This window comes from Lithobates pipiens, unplaced genomic scaffold, assembly GCF_037356315.1.
Source record: "Lithobates pipiens isolate NorthernLeopardFrog02 unplaced genomic scaffold, aLitPip1_a1.2 Scaffold_8, whole genome shotgun sequence".
NCBI classification, from domain to species: domain Eukaryota; kingdom Metazoa; phylum Chordata; class Amphibia; order Anura; family Ranidae; genus Lithobates; species Lithobates pipiens.
Genome location: NW_027507903.1, coordinates 127,803,738 through 127,822,429, shown reverse-complemented (window position 1 = coordinate 127,822,429; position 18,692 = coordinate 127,803,738). Strand labels below are relative to the sequence as shown.

Here is an 18,692-nt window from a genome sequence, read left to right as displayed (position 1 = left end):
ATCCCATACCAGAGAGGCCCTGTCTAGGGCACTCTTCATGGCCCGCAAATTGATAATGCTACACTGGAAATCGGATTCACCTCCGACGGTCAAGGAATGGACCACTACACTAGGCAATACGCTGAGAATGGAAAAAATCATATATAAGCATGGATGATGTTCACATAAATTTGAAAAAACTGTGGGGGCCATGGCTGGACATCCCGGGTCTTGCTCCAGATGACCTTGTCATGGACAGAATTCTGGGTCCTAGTGTGGGCTAACTGTCATGTGCATTCTGAATATGGATAACTGGATTGTATGCATGTATTACCAAATAAAGTTATTTTTCTGGATAAAAAAATAAGAAAAATTATTTTGGGTAAAGGTTGTGTGAATCTTTGTTGAAACCACTGATAAATCACCTTAAGGTTTATCAGTCACAGTGTACTCACACTTTATGCACTGGACTCCATGGTATGTTCCCAGTCACACGGAAGCTCCCCTTCTCTCCATATTTGTTGGTGAAATACACTCCAGCAACTGATGTTATTTTGTTCCCAGGAAAATGACACAGAACGTTCTCTTGTGGCTGAATTTGTGACCAGTACCAGGCTTGAGCTCCAATAAGTACACCTCCACCTTGACTCAAAAATGTGACAATATCTTCTGCCTGGCTGTCATCATATCCAGTAGTACAGAACACCCCTAGATCTTTCTTCAGACCGGACACCTTTTGTACCCTGTGTCCAGAGGAGGACAGAGTCTGCTCCAGGTGATCTAGATTGTTGTTAACACCAATTACTGCCTCTAAAGATGGTTTCAGCCAGGATATAGCATTCTTCAGGAAATCCATGAATTTTGGTTGGTTTAAATATGCCTCATGGCTCATGACCACTATTTTACCCTTCCCATACTTAGAGGCAGCCAAGAGGACGTGTTGTGCTGGTGTCACTAGCAATGGGAAGGCCGTGTCACCAGTCAGGAGAAGCTGGCAAGGTATGTTGTCTCCAGAGAAGTCCAGGCTACACAGACCATGGACAAGTGAACTGTAGTCTTCTTTAGCTGTCATATTTCCTATAAACAAAAGTATGTAATCAATTTAAATTAAATGAAATCTTTAAAGTTTTTATTAGTCAAAGAGCAATCAAAGCCCACAAATTAAAGCGGAAAGGAAAGGTGATTATAGGCCGGTACAGGGTTGGCCTTAAAGCATATGCTTACCTACAAAAAAATACAAAGCACAGGGGACATTACTTACCTTCAGTGTGATTTGTCCCTTGTGCTTTATTAGAAATCTTATGTCATCTGATGCCCTCCCATCCCTGTCACCACAATCTTCCAATGTGGCGGAGGTTAATAGAACTGAGGAGCTGTCCACGGCTCATCAAGAATGCCTGACTATGACTGCCCTTTCTTCCCAGCTCCTCCATTCATAGAAACCAGTACTAAAGATTCTATGAATGAAACTTGATCGATGAATGGAGGAGGTGGAGCTAGCATTTGCCCATCCTCCATTCATAAATCCATTTTTTATTTATAGAAGCTGTAAATAAGGAGAGAGCGAGCTATAATAGAAGTAGCTTGTATGCCTAGATACCCTATCTGAGATGGTCTATGCTTCTGTTAGAGGCTGATTGATGTGGAGTATGAAGCTGCATGATTCGGAACTGAGAACGTTGTGAACGCTGCATCTGCTACCTGTTACCTGCTCTTCCCCATTCCTGGTGGGATTACTACGCAATTAGGCACATATCAGGCACGTACTAGGCTGTTGCTGGCAAGAGAGAAGGAGAGTTGGAGCAGTTGAGGCGTCCGTGGATGACGGTACACTTCCTGCTTGTGAGAGAGGTTAGGGGTCGGGCTCCCCTGTGGGTGTAGGAATGGCAGACTGATGGACGGAGTTGGTGCCAGAGTCCGCCAAGAGCACTGTGGAGAGGGTTCTGGTGGTCGCAGCTCCCCTTGCCCCCTCTCGCTCCCCCCTCACTCTTGCCTGTGAAAAAGGCTTGGGAGAGGTTAAGGAGGAGGCTGAGCCTGTTAGTCTGCCAGCGGAGGGCGGTACTAGGTGGAGAGAGCCGGCCTGAGAGACAGGAGACGAAACGGAGGACGTAGTGAGGCAGTCGGCCCCACGGAAAGCTCACCAGAGGACTGGAAAGTCTCCCTGAAGGTAGTTGGAGGAGACAGAGGAGCTGAGGGAAGTTTGCAGCAAGGAACCTAGTGGCCGTGTATGCTACCGACGTAGCATAACGGCGATTTGCTCAGTTGAACCATGTTGCCGCAGTACAACTGTGGTGGCTGGTCGGCATGCAGTTAAATAAGTTGTATAGATCTGCCATGTTAGTTATCATATGTGCTTCTTAATTACCTACTAATTCGATCACTATATGCTCTATGAACTGTATTGCTAAAAGTGTGCATTAAGCTTTACACAGGATTCGATAATAATTTTATTCCTTGAGATGATGAGTGCATAGAAGGAAACAACAATTTGAGAAAATAAAATATGGGGAAAAAGGGGGTAAAAACCATCCAAGTAGAGAGCCAGAATTGTAACTCTAAAAAAACATACATGGTACAGGACAAAGCTGATCAAAGATCGGAACAAGTAGCAGAAAGAGTAGAGGGAATAATCTCTTCCCCATAGAATCAAATGAAGAAAAAATAATGGAGCTGGGGAAGAATAAATTCAGTAGAAATATGAACAACTGCTAATGGAAAGAGAAAAAGATATGGAGAACTTACAGGTGTTTCCTACAATGCGGGATATGGCTGAGATGATGTTGCATTTAGAATGCATGATTAAAGGAGAACTGAATGCCACCAGGATGGACATACAGAATTAATCCAAAATACATCTAGATGAACATAAAAAAGCAATTATGGAACTGCGGGCAAGGGTTGAATTGAATTGGCTGGAAATGAGAAATATCTGATATAGGATGGAAGATCAAGAGAACCGAAATAGATGGAATAACTTAAGGATTCGCGGAGTCTGTGAAAAATAGTGATTTATATAAAACAGTTTGTAAGGTGTTCAATAAAATACTGAACAAACATAACATCTCCCATACGCTTTGAAAGAGTTCACAGAATACAAAAGACAAATATGTTAACAGAAACCGCAAGAGATGTCATAGTGAGATTTTCTCACTATGATATAAAAAAAAAACAAGTCTCATAAAATTCAATGAGACTGAGATTTTTATCTTCACAGACTTATTGCAAGAGACCCTGACCCGTAGGAGAGCTCTGAAACCCCTAATAAACCAGTTACAAGCAAAAGATATTTCTTATAGATGGGGTTTTCCAGCTTGTCTGATGGCTAAAAACAAGGTGTATCAGCCACACTGCGATTTCCAGAGGACTTAAAATAATTTTGTTTCAAATTAGATTTTCCATGCATTAATTTGGAAAATTGGGAGAAAAAAACCCAGAGCGGGGGAAGTTAAGTGATCAGCAATGGAAAAAAGTTTAGCGTTTTATCAATAGAATAGAATATAGTTTAAGTAAACAATCAGCGTAAGTAAAATAAGACGATAATGGATTAGAAGGTGAAAGGACTCGCTCAGGATGCATGGGGGCCCGGCGATGCCTGCCTGTACCCTCAGAACCATCCCTGAATTTAGGATGAGATCTGGGGGTCCACACAGGCATACTGAAACTCCTAAGGGATGCCCTGCCTGGCTGGGCACCAATAGATTGGGCGACAGCAAGGTAGGTCATATCATTGATATTCAATGAAATGGGGATTGGGAGGGGGGAGATGGGGCCTATATATACTGGCGATAAATTAGAAGGGGCTGTATTGTGTTGTCATGTCTTGTTAAATTTTGTGTTAGTTGAGTGGATCATCTCTGGAAAATTTGAAGTTTTTTATTTGCATCCCATGATTAAGAGCCTTTGGATATTTATACTTCACAGGTCTGAGAGATGGCGTCCCTGAAGATAGTGACATATAATGTTAGAGGTTTAAATACTGCAGGAATTAAAAAGCTGGTCATCAAATATTGTTTTTTTTACAAGAAAACAATTTTAAATGGCCATCCAGGGTTGGATTGAATTCAAAAAGCTTCCCAGTTTGGTTTAATGGATATTCCCCTGATAAGAGATCCAAAGGAATAGCAAAGACAAAAACATGCCATTTAATTTAAAAGCAAAGGAAATGGATTCTGAAGGAAGGTACCTGTCCATTAAGGAATCCCTGTTTAATATCGAATATATATTCGTTAACATATACTGCCCAAATATCCATCCATGCCTCTTTTTGAGAATGATAATGAATAGATTAGAATATTTTAGAATATTTTAGAGAGGGTAAAGCAATTATGGCAGGGGATTTCAATTTTGTACTTGATCCAACCCTGGGTACCCAACCCCTCTCCCTACGTTCAATAAATATCTTAAGGCAATTAAACAAAAACTGCACCAACAGCAGCTTGTGGAAGCATGAAGAATCTTTCACTCTAAGTGGAGGGACTTTACATATTATTCTAAGGTACACTCCTCCTACTCGAGAATTGATTATGTTTTCTTAGACCATCAGCTTCTAGAGGGGTAACAGACCCGGGAGAGTGCTGGCAGGGGTGATTAAACCTAGAAGGAATTTAAAATATATTATGAAAATGAAAGATAAAAAGGGAGAAATGAAATACTCTACTAAAGATATTAGTAAAATCTTCTTGGAGTACTACCAATCATTATATAAAGTTCAAAATAGTGATGAGAAACAAAATAGAGGGAATAAAATAGAACGGTACTTAAAGAAGATAAAGTTACCGATCCTATTGGACGAGGATGTGAGTAAATTAGAAAAAGATATTTCCAAGGAAGAAATCGAGCAGGCAATTAGGAAAAGTAAGGGTGGTAAAAGTCCGGGTGCGGACGGTTATACATCCCTATATTTTAAAAAGTTTTCAGGTATAGTGATGGCCGAACGGTTCGCCCGGCGGTCGTTTCGCGGCGAATTTCCGACATTCGCGGTCCGCACGTTCGAACGCCTTTTTCCGTCGTTCGCCGCGGCGGACTTACGTGTTTAATGTATACAAGAACTTTAACCTTTGGTGACACGTTTATCATGTGATACAGGACAGCCAATTGAGACATGACAGCACATGGACACTTGTACATTCCCCCTAACCTATAAATACACCCGATCCGGTGGCCATTTTACATTCTTTCTTCTGTTAAGATAGGGACAGGTTCCTGTGTGGAGTAGGGAGAGATAAACCACTAGCTATTTGGTACACAAAAGTTCTTTTCAGGACTGGTATAGGTGTTAGGTGTTGATAGGTTTGCTGTGCTGCTGATTCTTGCAGCAGCCTGAGTGTCTTTTGTTAGTTTAGAGAAAGGGAAAGGACGGTGTATGCTACAGGGACAGCCAGATTAGTCTTTCATCATCATCATCATCATCATCATCATTAGCTGTTACTATCAAGGTCCACAAAAGAGCTGTTCCAGTAACCACTAATCGTTCTCTTTTTTTGCCAATTTGTATAGGGACAGGAAGGAAGCAGTGTTGTCAGGCAGTGAGGGTAATTTTAAAGACTTGCTGTTATTATTAGTTCCACAAAGGTTCTTTTCAGGACTGGTATCAGTGGTACAGTAATAGGCTTGTACATGTATAATATTCTTTCTTCCAAATATAGAAAGGATATTATACTTGACTGCTGCCCTTCTGCTGCAGTCTGCTAAACATTCACAACTCACTTGTTCCACAAAAGTTCTTATAAGGACTGGTAACTTGGTATAGGGTGCTACGGTACATAGGCTTGAGTGCGGTACAGTCTGCTGTTCTGTAAGGACCGCTATCGGTCCACAATAGATAGGGTTGACGTGCACCACTGCTGACCGCTGCCCTATACTGCAGCAGTCCTTCAGCGGTATAGGGACTGACGTACAGTCTGCTAATCACTAACACACAACCTGCTTGTTCCACAAAAGTTCTTATAAGGACTGGTAACTTGGTATAGGGTGCTACGGTACATAGGCTTGAGTGCGGTACAGTCTGCTGTTCTGTAAGGACCGCTATCGGTCCACAATAGATAGGGTTGACGTGCACCACTGCTGACCGCTGCCCTATACTGCAGCAGTCCTTCAGCGGTATAGGGACTGACGTACAGTCTGCTAAACACTAACACACAACCTGCTTGGTCCACAAAAGTTCTTATAAGGACTGGTAACTTGGTATAGGGTGCTACGGTACATAGGCTTGAGTGCGGTACAGTCTGCTGTTCTGTAAGGACCGCTATCGGTCCACAATAGATAGGGTTGACGTGCACCACTGCTGACCGCTGCCCTATACTGCAGCAGTCCTTCAGCGGTATAGGGACTGACGTACAGTCTGCTAAACACTAATACACAACCTGCTTGGTCCACAAAAGTTCTTATAAGGACTGGTAACTTGGTATAGGGTGCTACGGTACATAGGCTTGAGTGCGGTACAGTCTGCTGTTCTGTAAGGACCGCTATCGGTCCACAATAGATAGGGTTGACGTGCACCACTGCTGACCGCTGCCCTATACTGCAGCAGTCCTTCAGCGGTATAGGGACTGACGTACAGTCTGCTAAACACTAATACACAACCTGCTTGGTCCACAAAAGTTCTTATAAGGACTGGTAACTTGGTATAGGGTGCTACGGTACATAGGCTTGAGTGCGGTACAGTCTGCTGTTCTGTAAGGACCGCTATCGGTCCACAATAGATAGGGTTGACGTGCACCACTGCTGACCGCTCACCTATACTGCAGCAGTCCTTCAGCGGTATAGGGACTGACGTACAGTCTGCTAATCACTAACACACAACCTGCTTGTTCCACAAAAGTTCTTATAAGGACTGGTAACTTGGTATAGGGTGCTACGGTACATAGGCTTGAGTGCGGTACAGTCTGCTGTTCTGTAAGGACCGCTATCGGTCCACAATAGATAGGGTTGACGTGCACCACTGCTGACCGCTGCCCTATACTGCAGCAGTCCTTCAGCGGTATAGGGACTGACGTACAGTCTGCTAAACACTAATACACAACCTGCTTGGTCCACAAAAGTTCTTATAAGGACTGGTAACTTGGTATAGGGTGCTACGGTACATAGGCTTGAGTGCGGTACAGTCTGCTGTTCTGTAAGGACCGCTATCGGTCCACAATAGATAGGGTTGACGTGCACCACTGCTGACCGCTGCCCTATACTGCAGCAGTCCTTCAGCGGTATAGGGACTGACGTACAGTCTGCTAAACACTAATACACAACCTGCTTGGTCCACAAAAGTTCTTATAAGGACTGGTAACTTGGTATAGGGTGCTACGGTACATAGGCTTGAGTGCGGTACAGTCTGCTGTTCTGTAAGGACCGCTATAGGTCCACAATAGATAGGGTTGACGTGCACCACTGCTGACCGCTCACCTATACTGCAGCAGTCCTTCAGCGGTATAGGGACTAAGAGTTTTGTCACAGGGTCATTTAAAAAATGACATGCAGAGGAAGAGGCAGGCCCTTCCGCAGGGGTGGTAGGGGTAGGGCAGGAGCAACAGGCTTGAGCCAAAGTGGGAAGTTGCAGAAGGTGCGTTCAATTACTTTAAAGGATGCACCAGACTTGGTTGAGTGGCTCGCTCAGCCTTACTCTTCTGCACCCTCCTCATCCTCTCGATCTGCACCCTCTTCTTCACTCTCTGCTATGTGCACCCCCAAAGACACTACCACCAACAACACGACCACCACCACCACCACCACATACCTTCCGCTTGAGTCACTGGAATTATTTTCCGATCCATATCAAGAGGACATTTCTGATGCGCAGCCACTCTTGGTATTGGATCAGGAAGAGGAGGTAGCAACAAGCGCTACTCAGCAGTCTGACGCCAGTACCCAGATCAGCCCAAGGAGGAGGTTGGTCCCCGGTGTTGCTGCCTACTCTACTTATAGCGGTGGGGAAGGTGACGTTGATGATGACGTGTCTAGTGATGTCACGTGGGTGCCCACAAGAGAGGAAGAGGAGGGGAGTTCAGAGGGAGATATGGACCAGCAGATAGGGAGGAGAAGCAGCAATGACTTACATTGCACAGCAGGGACAAAGCAGACTGCAAATGTATCAGGAGCGAGTCATCGACCATGTACGGTCACATCTGGCGCTCCCAGGACACCGGCACATGGCTCCGCAGTGTGGGCTTTTTTTAACGTGTCCGCTGCTGACAATAGCGTTGCCATCTGCAATCTTTGCAGTCAACGCGTTAGTCGCGGTAAGCCCAATACTCACCTAGGGACGACCGCCTTAAGAAGGCACATGAGCAGCCATCACCGAGCCCAGTGGGAGCAACGGAACACACAAAGCCACACTGCAGGCTCTCACCGTCCAGCCTCGTCTTCTACTTCTCCTTCTCCTCTCTCCTCACAATTGTCCTCCACTCCACCTTCCATCACGCCAAGCTCACATTTTTCTGCAAAAAGGCAGGCTTCCGTGGGCCTAATGTTTGAGCGTAAAAAAATGATGACGCCGGATAACCCTCTTGCCCAACGGTTGGCGGCTGGCTTGTCAGAACTCATAGCCCGCCAACTACTGCCATATAAACTGGTGGACTCGGAGGCCTTTCGCAAATTTGTGGCCATTGGAACACCACAATGGAAGGTCCCAGGAAGGAAGTATTTCTCAGAGAAGGGCATCCCAGAGCTATATGGCCATGTTCAGCGGCAAGTGAATGTATCTCTGGCACACAGTGTCGGTGCCAAGATACATCTGACCACAGACACGTGGTCTAGCAAACACGGGCAGGGAAGGTATATCAGTTTTACTGCCCACTGGGTGAACCTTCTGACGGCCGTCAAGCATGTAACCCGTGGCACCCGTGTAGATTTGGTTTTACCGCCACGGATTGCATGCAGGCCTGACTCTTCTTCTCCTCCTCCTACTCCATCCTCCTCCCTCTCCTCCTCAGCTGCCTCCTCCTTTTCCGCTGCTAGCGTCTCTTCCACTGCACCGCCCAAGCTCCCCAGAACCTATTCCACATGCCAGGTGAGACGTTGCCATGCCGTGCTGCGTCTGTTGTGCCTGGAAGCAAAGAGCCACACTGGCCCGGCACTCCTTTCAGCTTTGCGTTCACAGGCAGATGAGTGGCTAACACCGCTCAATTTGACAGTTGGTAAAGTGGTGTGTGACAACGGTGCCAATCTGCTTAGCGCATTGAAACAGGGCAAAATCACGCACGTGCCGTGCATGGCACACGTCTTAAACTTGGTCGTGCAGCGATTCCTTGTCAAATACCCTGGGGTCCAGGACATCTTGCGGCAGGCAAGGAAAATCTCGGCCCATTTCAGAAGATCTTACACGGCCATGGCTCGCCTTGCTGACATTCAGCGGCGACACCATCTGCCGGTCAGACGTCTTATTTGCGATTGCCCGACGCGATGGAACTCAACCTTCTATATGCTTGATAGGCTGCTCCAGCAGAAACGTGCAGTTAACGTCTACCTGTATGAACTCTGCGAAAGAAACGGTTCTGGGGAGCTGGGTTTTTTTTCACCGCGCCAGTGGCTGCTCATGCGCGACACATGCAGACTTCTGCGGCCATTTGAGGAGATCACCAAACTGGTCAGTCGCAGCCATGGCGCCATCAGTGACATGGTACCTTATGCCTTCTTTCTGGAGCGTGCATTGCGTCGTGTCATTGATCAGGCTGTGGAGGAGCAGGAGCGGGAAGATGAGGAAGTCGCAATGCTGGATGAATTCCCAGGGGGGGCTACTCTATCTGAGACAAGTCAACAACAGGAGTCTGATGAGGAGTCAGAGGAGGATGGTGCCGGGGCGGATGAGCAGGAGCAAGAAGAGCATGCTTTAAACCTTTCTGGGATCCCTGTTGTGCGAGGATGGGGAGAGGAGAATGAAGAGGACGACATTATCCTGGATGATGAGCAGGAGCCAGGCCACCACACCGCTTCCACTTTAGTGCAAATGGGGGCCTTCATGCTCCAGTGTTTTAATAGGGACCCCCGTATAAAAAGCATGAGGGTCAAGGACCAGTACTGGGTGGCAACGTACTTAGACCCCCGGTACAAACACAAAATGGCGGAAATGTTACCGCCGTCGCAGAGGGCTGTCAGAATGCAGCACTTCCAGGCCTTGCTTCGAGAAATGCTGCATTCTGCTTTTGCGTGCGCTGGCAGAGGAGCAATTCCCACTCCCAGAGAAGGATTTGCGGGTACCAATCCAACAGCGCCTGCAAGAAGAGGCCGGTTTGAAGATGTGTTGGTGACTTCGGATATGAGGTCATTCTTTCAGCCGACCCATCGACAGGTGTCATCCGGATCCAGCATCAGGGAACGCCTAGACCGTCAGGTGTCCGACTACATTGGGTTAACGGCCGATGTGGACGCTCTGAGGAGTGATGAACCCCTAGACTACTGGGTGGGCAGGCTTGACCTCTGGCCAGAGCTTGCCCAATTTGCAATCGAACTGTTGGCTTGCCCCTCATCCAGTGTCCTGTCCGAAAGGACGTTCAGCGCAGCAGGGGGGATTGTGACCGATAAGCGTACTCGCCTAGCTCACCACAGTGTTAACTACCTCACATTTCTAAAAATGAATGAGGCATGGATCTCGGAGGAATTCAACACATGTGATCAGTAGACCATGTATATGTCTATAAACAATTTTTGGAATCAAGCACACAGACCTTCTTAATTCATTTGGCTCACTTCCCTGACCCAAAAAAGCACACCGTACTATATGCCCCTACCCTCCTCTTTGAAGAGGTTGAGCGGTGTCATATTTCTACTGGGGCTGCTTATTATGAGGGGTTCCCACCATCCCTGTGCTGTGCTGACTTCCTCCTGGGTGTTCTTATTATGAGGGGCTCCCACCATCCCTGTGCTGTGCTGACTTCCTCCTGGGGGTTCTTATTATGAGGGGATCACACCATCCCTGTGCTGTGCTGACTTCCTCCTGGGGCTGCTTACGGTGCTGCTGTCAGCGCTGTATGTCACGGAGCTGCTGTCAGCGCTGTATGTCACGGAGCTGCTGTCAGCGCTGTATGTCACGGAGCTGCTGTCAGCGCTGTATGTCACGGAGCTGCTGTCAGCGCTGTATGTCACGGAGCTGCTGTCAGCGCTGTATGTCACGGAGCTGCTGTCAGCGCTGTATGTCACGGAGCTGCTGTCAGCGCTGTATGTCACGGAGCTGCTGTCAGCGCTGTATGTCACGGAGCTGCTGTCAGCGCTGTATGTCACGGAGCTGCTGTCAGCGCTGTATGTCACGGAGCTGCTGTCAGCGCTGTATGTCACGGTGCTGCTGTCAGCGCTGTATGTCACGGAGCTGCTGTCAGCGCTGTATGTCACGGAGCTGCTGTCAGTGCTGTATGTCACGGAGCTGCTGTCAGCGCTGTATGTCACGGAGCTGCTGTCAGCGCTGTATGTCACGGAGCTGCTGTCAGCGCTGTATGTCACGGTGCTGCTGTCAGCGCTGTATGTCACGGAGCTGCTGTCAGCGCTGTATGTCACGGAGCTGCTGTCAGCGCTGTATGTCACGGAGCTGCTGTCAGCGCTGTATGTCACGGAGCTGCTGTCAGCGCTGTATGTCACGGAGCTGCTGTCAGCGCTGTATGTCACGGTGCTGATGTCAGTGCTCTGTATTACGGTGCTGCTGTCAGTGCTCTGTATCTCCTGCACCCTCTTGTTTGCCTACCCTGGTCCCTGACCTTCCCTCTCCTCCATTGCCTTCATTAGCTCCATAGTCCTGAATTGTCAGAACAATTTCCCAAATAAAAAAAAAATGCTTGTAGTTATCGATCCCAAATTCACCTCATACATGTATTATGCTATTGTCCAGGTGGTGGGACTACGTGCTACCCCCTAATAATTACCCCGTGGCCGCAAATTCGACCTAAAGGTTTGCGAAATTCGCCTCCCATTGAAGTCAATGGAGCCCGCGGCGAACGGTCGTTTTCGCGAACGTTTGTGTCCGTTCGCGTTTCGCGTTCGCGAAACGTCCCGTCGGAAGTTCGTCCATCACTATTCAGGTACCCTGACTCCTTTTTTTCATTTATATATGAATTCTATCAGGAAGGTCTGAAGATTCGTGAAGAAGCTTTGGGGGCCTATATATCACTCTTATGCCTTGTACACGGTTCAACATTCCGACTACAAAATCCGTCAAATTTTTTCCACCGGATTTTGTCCTAAACTGGTGTTGCATACACACGGTCGGATAAAGTTGCTGGAAAATCCGAACGTTCGGAACGTGATGAAGTTCGTTCGTTATGACCGGACTACGTTGAGGCTAGTAGCCAATAACTTTGGTCTCGTAATTTGATCTGAGCATGCATGGCACTTTGTCCGATCGGAATGCTCAACAAACTATCAGAAAAAGTCTGATCTGATTTTTTTGGTCGTAAAATTTGAGATCCTGCTCTCAAATTTTTTCCGTCCGAATTTCTGACGGAAAAAGTCCGATAGAGCCCACACACAATCAGATTTTCCGACAATATAATCCGATCGAACCTTTTCCGTTGGAATTTCTGACCGTGTGTACAGGGCATTAGGGAAAGAAGGGAAGGACCCAACTCTGTACTCTAGCTTTAGGCTGATATCCTTGATCAATGAGGATGTTAAAATATATGCAAGGATTTTGGCCGAAAGATTGAGACCACTTATGCCAGATTGTATTGAGAAAGATCAAGCAGGATTTGTTCCTGGGAGGGAGGCAAGAGATAACATATTAAGAACAACTTTATTGATGCATGTAGCAAAAAAGGGAAAGAAACCTGTTATTTTTCCAGCAATGGATGCCGAAAAAGTTTTTGATAGGTTAGATTGGGACTTTATGCTGCGGACACTATATAAATTTGGTATGGGCCCACGAATGCTTAGGTGGATAGAGGCTTTATAGTCCAACCCCACGGCTAAAATTCAAGTAAATGGAATTCTGTCTGAGACCCTCCTGCTATATAATAGTACATGCCTGGAATGTCTCCTCTCTCCCTTACTTTTTGTGTTTTCCCTGGAACACTTTTTAGCCTCTATAAGAACTAATTATAAAATTAAAGGTGTAGAGGTTGCGGTACAAGAACATAAGACATCCGCGTTTGCGGATGATGTTATGTTATATATAACGTATCCTACACAAACACTCCAGAGATTTTGTTTGAACTGAGTGACTACGGGGCTGTATCAAATCTCAAGATTAATATAGAGAAAACTGAGATATTAAATATCTCAGTCTCCTCAGATGAAGGAAGTGAGCTCAGATTTCTGTATCCCTTTAACCACTTCAATACAGGGCACTTAAACACCTTCCTGCCCAGACCAATTTTGAGCTTTCAGCGCTGTCGCACTTTGAATGACAATTGCGCGGTCATGCTACACTGTACCCAAATGAAATTTTTATCATTTTTTTCCCACAAATAGAGCTTTCTTTTGGTGGTATTTGATCACCTCTACGGTTTTTATTTTTTGCGCTACAAATAAAAAAATACCGAAAATTTTGAAAAAAAAAAATGGTTTTCTTTTGTTTCAGTTTCAAAACTTTGTAAATAAGTACGTTTTCTCCTTCACTTATGGGCACTGATGGGGCTACACTGATGGGCACTGATAAGGCGGCACTGAAGGGGCACCAATGATGTGGCACCAATGAAGTGGCACTGATGAGGTGGCATTGATGGGCACTGATATGTGGCACTGATAGGCGGCACTGATAGGCGGCACTGATGGGCGACACGGATGGGCGACACGGATGGACACTGATAGGTGGCACCAATTGGCACTGATAGCTGGCACGGATTGGCGGCACAGATGGGCATGGATAGGCGGCACAGATGGGCATGGGTGGGCACTGATAGGCGGCACAGGTGGGCACTCATAGGCGGCACAGGTGGGCACTCATAGGCGGCATTGGTGTTATACTATACTAATGGATGCCAATCAGTGCCAAACAATAATGCATGCCAATCAGTGATGCCCATTGTGGGCACTGATTGGCATCCATTATGGGCACTGATTGGCATCCATTGTGCTGACTGGCATCCCTGGTGGTCTAGGGATTACCTTTTGCTGGGCATCCCTGGTGATCTGGTGGCATCCCTGGTGGTCCAGTGTGGGACTCCTCGGGGGGGCTGTGCTGATAATCGATCAGCACAGACCCCCCCTGTCAGAGGAGCAGCCGATCGGCTCTCCTCTACTCGCGTCTGACAGACGCGAGTGAGGAAAAGCCGATCACCGGCTCTTCCTATTTACACTGTGATCAGCCGTGATTGGACACGGCTGATCACGTGGTAAAGAGTCTCCGTCGGAGACTCTTTACCGAGATCATAGTTGCTGGGTGTCAGACTGACACCCCGCAACAACGATCGCCGCGATGTGCGCCTCCGGGGGCGCGCAGCGGCTCATAATCCTGATCACGTCATATGACGTCCGATCAGGATTATGAAACCACTTTGCCACCGTCAATTGCCTATAGGGCGGGCGGCAAGTGGTTAAGTGGATGAAGAGAGGCCTGAAATATCTGGGAGTGTTTTTGTCAACATCAACAAGACCTATATCGGGACAATTATTTGCCTTTATTGAATAAAATTAAACAAGATTTGAGAGGATACCCTGTACACAGACTATCTTGGTTTGGAAGGATAAGTGTCATCAAAATTATGACTCTCCCGAGAGCCTTGTATATCTTTCAGTGTCTTCCGATAAATATTCCTGCGGCTTATTTTAAAACATTTAGATTGATACCACAAAAGTTTATATGGAATAATAGGGGCAATCGTATTGCCTATAAAATTTTTGAGTAGACCAAAGGAAAGGGGAGGACTATTCCTTCCAGACTTTAAAAAATACCACGCAGCGGCAGTACTGCGGAGAGTCATGGACTGGGTACATGGTTCTCCAGATAAAAAATGGGTGTCATTAGAGGCAGAGTAAATCAGCTTTGAGACAGATTATTTGGATTCCAAGGCAATATAGAGGTTCCTCTAGCCACTTACAGACCGGATCATTTTGCTGGTCAAAGACCAGACCACTTTTTGCGATTCGGCACTGCATCGCTTTAACTGACAATTGCGCGGTAATGCGACTTGGCTCCCAAACAAAATTGGCGTCCTTTTTTTCCTACAAATAGAGCTTTCTTTTGGTAGTATTTAATCATCTCTGTGGTTTTTATTTTTTGCGCTATAAGCAAAAAAAGAGCGACAATTTAAAAAAAAAAAAACGCATTTTTTTTACTTTTTGTTATAATAAATATCCCCCCAAAATATATAAAAAAAACATTTTTTCCCTCAGTTTAGGCTGATACATATTCTTCTACATATTTTTGGTAAAAAAAAAAACGCAATAAGCGATTATTGATTGGTTTGCGCAAAAGTTATAGCGTTTACAAAATAGGGGATAGCTTTATAGCATTTTTATTAATATTTTTTACTAGTAATGGCAGCGATCAGCGATTTTTATTGTGACTGTGACATTATGGTGGACACATCGGACATTTTTGACACATTTTTGGGACCATTGTCATTTATACAGCAATCACTGATTCCTGTGTAAATGACACTGGCAGTGAAGGGGTTAACCAGTGGGTGGCAGTTTAGGGGCTAAGTGTTCCTAGGGGTGTGTTACTAACTGTGGGGGGCTGGGCTTTCATTTAGTGAACACTGACCTTTGCTCCAATCAAATGGAGCAGAGATCAGTGTCACTAGTTGCTAGGCAGAATGGGGAAATGCTGTTTACATTCAGCCACCCCGTGAGACAATCGCAGGTATGTCCGCAGCGATTGAGTCTGCGGGACCCACGACCGGACTCACGGGGGTCCCGACCAGTACGCGGCATTGAAGATTAGACGTACCTGTACGCCAATATGCCTGCCCGTGCCATTCTGCTGACATACATCGGCGTGCCCCAGTCGGGAACCGGCTAGAGAAATGGCTCCAATTACCATAGAAACACTGAGAGTATGGGATAAGCTTTTTAAAAATACATTCTGGCAATATAATAGTCCTTTGATGCCGCTGACAGGCAACAATTACTTCCCTCCAGGCAAGGATAATAAATTGTATTTAAAATGGACTTCCTCGAATCTTCTGAGGTTAACCTCCCTAGCGGTAATCCCGAGCATGGCTCGGGCTGCAATTTCAGTACCACGAGCAGTAACCCCCGAGCCAGACTCGGGATCGCATCGCTGGATACAGGGAGGATCCAGTGAGAGGTTACTTACCTTGTCCCCTGGATCCAACAATGTCCCCCCACTGTGTGCGCAAGCTCGTCCGCTCGATTCACACAGTGCCCGAGTGCCGCCGAGCTCCGTTCCCTGCGACATTACGGCGCACAGGAGCGGTGATCGGCGCCAAATTCAAAAAAGTAAAAATACACAAAACACATACAGTACTGTAATCTTACAGATTACAGTACTGTATAAAAAAAATACACATCCCCTTTGTCCCTAGTGGTCTGTCCAGTGACCTGCATGTAGTTTTATATTATAAATACAGCTTTTTTCTGCCTGGAATTTGGAGATTGTCCATAGCAACCAAAAAGTGTCCCTTTATGTCAAAAGTGATTTTAGACCAACTAGAAAACAGCGATAATACATTATAATCACTTGCAAAATTGATCAATAGAGATTTGTGGGGAAATTCGTCATCAAACACTAAATCTAATGACAGCGACAATTCTGCATATGAGCAAATTTCAGTGTTTTTATATTTGATTACATTATTGAATAATTTTTATTATTATTTATTATCATTATTTATGATATTGTAAACTGTATCATACCCAGGATATCTACTAGACTCTTGTTTGAACAGATTTATAAGAGTTATTTCTAAGAATTGCAGGCCTACAATATAAAATGCCAAATTTCCATGCAAAATAATTGTACAGCTTTCAGCACCTAAAATCAGAACTAATCATACCGCCAGGGAGGTTAAAAGATGTCCTGAAGGGAAATATCCTTTGTTCATTATTGGAAATGCAAGGAAAATATGGGGTAACATAATGGGATACATGCAGGTATAGACAACTTCAACACTTTGTAGAATGACTTCCGAAACCCCTCCACTCAGTTAATGAGCTAAATTCATGGGAACGATTAGTCAATCAAGGGGAATTTCCAATGTATATATGATGTTGATGATGCCCCCAGATGTGGAATCCCTGTGTCCCTTGGAGGGGTGGGAACTAGAATTTAATCAGCTATTGCCTGAAACAATGAGAAGTAAAGTTTATGACTGTGTTCATTCATCTTCAATGGATACAAGGATGAAGATGATGGAAGATTGCTTATTTCGAATTGGAATTTTGTGGGTAAACCTAGGCTTTAAGGCCAAGGCCAAATCACAGTTTTATGGTATGAACCAACACTATATCAAACAAGGCAAAATACCTTGTCTTTGCATTGGAACTGCACTGAGTAAGGGTGAAAAATAATGGGGGAAAAGTTGCGCTACTAGTATCAAACAGCTGCCGGCATCAGCAATAAGATGAATTTCATAGGATAAAAGAATAAAAAAGATGCAGCACTAAAAAATATATGTGAACCCCAGATGAATGTCTAGGGGTATATGCTCAATATAAGGTTCTGTATATAAATGCTAAATACATATATATTCAAGGAAGTGAAAAACTATATAAAACATACCAAGTAACCGAAAATTGTGATATACAGTGCTATGTGTATACATATACAAGAAATGGTCCTGAAAATGAAACAGAAACATTCATGGTGGTGCAACACCACAGACAAAATGTGCAAACATAAATTGGCCAGAGTAAATAGCTCATGGAATAGCTGGTAGAAAAACTTTCAAAAATTCAAAAGACATGAATGGCCACATGAGAGTCCTAGAAAAAGTTCTAACTGACATGCTCAGTCCCTTGTACATATCACAGGGTGCTGACGTTCATAAAGTGTGATGGTGAATCTGAAATATACAGGGTGATATTCAGGGCTCAAGTCCTGTGGGAACTCATGGGAACGGAGTTCCTGTACTTTTTTCACAACAGGAACTCAGTTCCCGTTAGCAGCCGTGTCCTGCAAGACTTAGTTGTATGCGAGCTGTGTGGCAGGTGCTACACCAGCAGCTGCCGACACAGCTCGCAATAGTAAATGCCACACACCTGACCATTCAGGCATTGCCAGTAGGGGGCACCATGACAGCTTCCGGTTCGATCTACCTGTCAATCACAGCTAGCTGACGGGTAGATTAGGTCCCTGCTGCTAAGAGATTGTATTTAGTCAGACCTCTCGTGATGCGCTCCTCCCCGCCGGCCCCTCCTGGTTTTCTATTATTTCCAAATGTTCCCGTCACTGTGGTTGAAAATGAACTTCAATTTGACCCATCCATACCAGATCCTTATCTGAGCATGCAACCTGGCAGGCCACAGGAAAAGCGGGGGGGGGGGGGTGAGGTCCCCTTGTTAAAGGGGGCTTCCAGATTCTGATAAGCCCCCATCCGCAGACCCGGGCAAGGGTTGTGGAGAAGAGGCCCTTGTCCCCATCAACATGGGGATAAGGTGTGTCAGGAAAGGTTCCCTCCGCTGATAATATCGATCATTTGGCGTGCAGTACTGAGATCCACCAGCAGGTGTCTCCTGATCCCATTCTCCTTGTCCCCCCATCCGCTGATCTACTGTTTATGACCCTGGCCTGGCTTGACTATGATTCTGGTACTCCCTTTTGCTACATATGCTGGTTAGTTTGTTTATCATCACAGTTTGGTTTGGTTTGTTCACTCAGTTTGTATTGGTGTTGTGTT

The 18,692-nt window shown here is 45.7% G+C and overlaps 1 protein-coding gene and 1 long non-coding RNA gene across 2 annotated transcripts in view; both read right to left on the bottom strand.

Moving 5' to 3' along the window:
- LOC143962110 (uncharacterized) overlaps window positions 1–18,692 on the bottom strand; it is a 767,356-nt gene that overhangs the window by 106,258 nt on the left and 642,406 nt on the right. The gene's annotated exons all lie outside the window — the stretch shown is intronic.
- The window catches only part of LOC143962820 (TRPM8 channel-associated factor homolog), a 56,653-nt gene that overhangs the window by 24,202 nt on the left and 13,759 nt on the right, over window positions 1–18,692 (bottom strand). Inside the window, exon 2 of the mRNA XM_077472296.1 lies at window positions 435–1,056. Coding sequence (XP_077328422.1) covers window positions 435–1,051 — 617 coding nt within the window. The 5' untranslated portion in view covers window positions 1,052–1,056. The remainder of the gene's footprint in view (window positions 1–434; window positions 1,057–18,692) is intronic.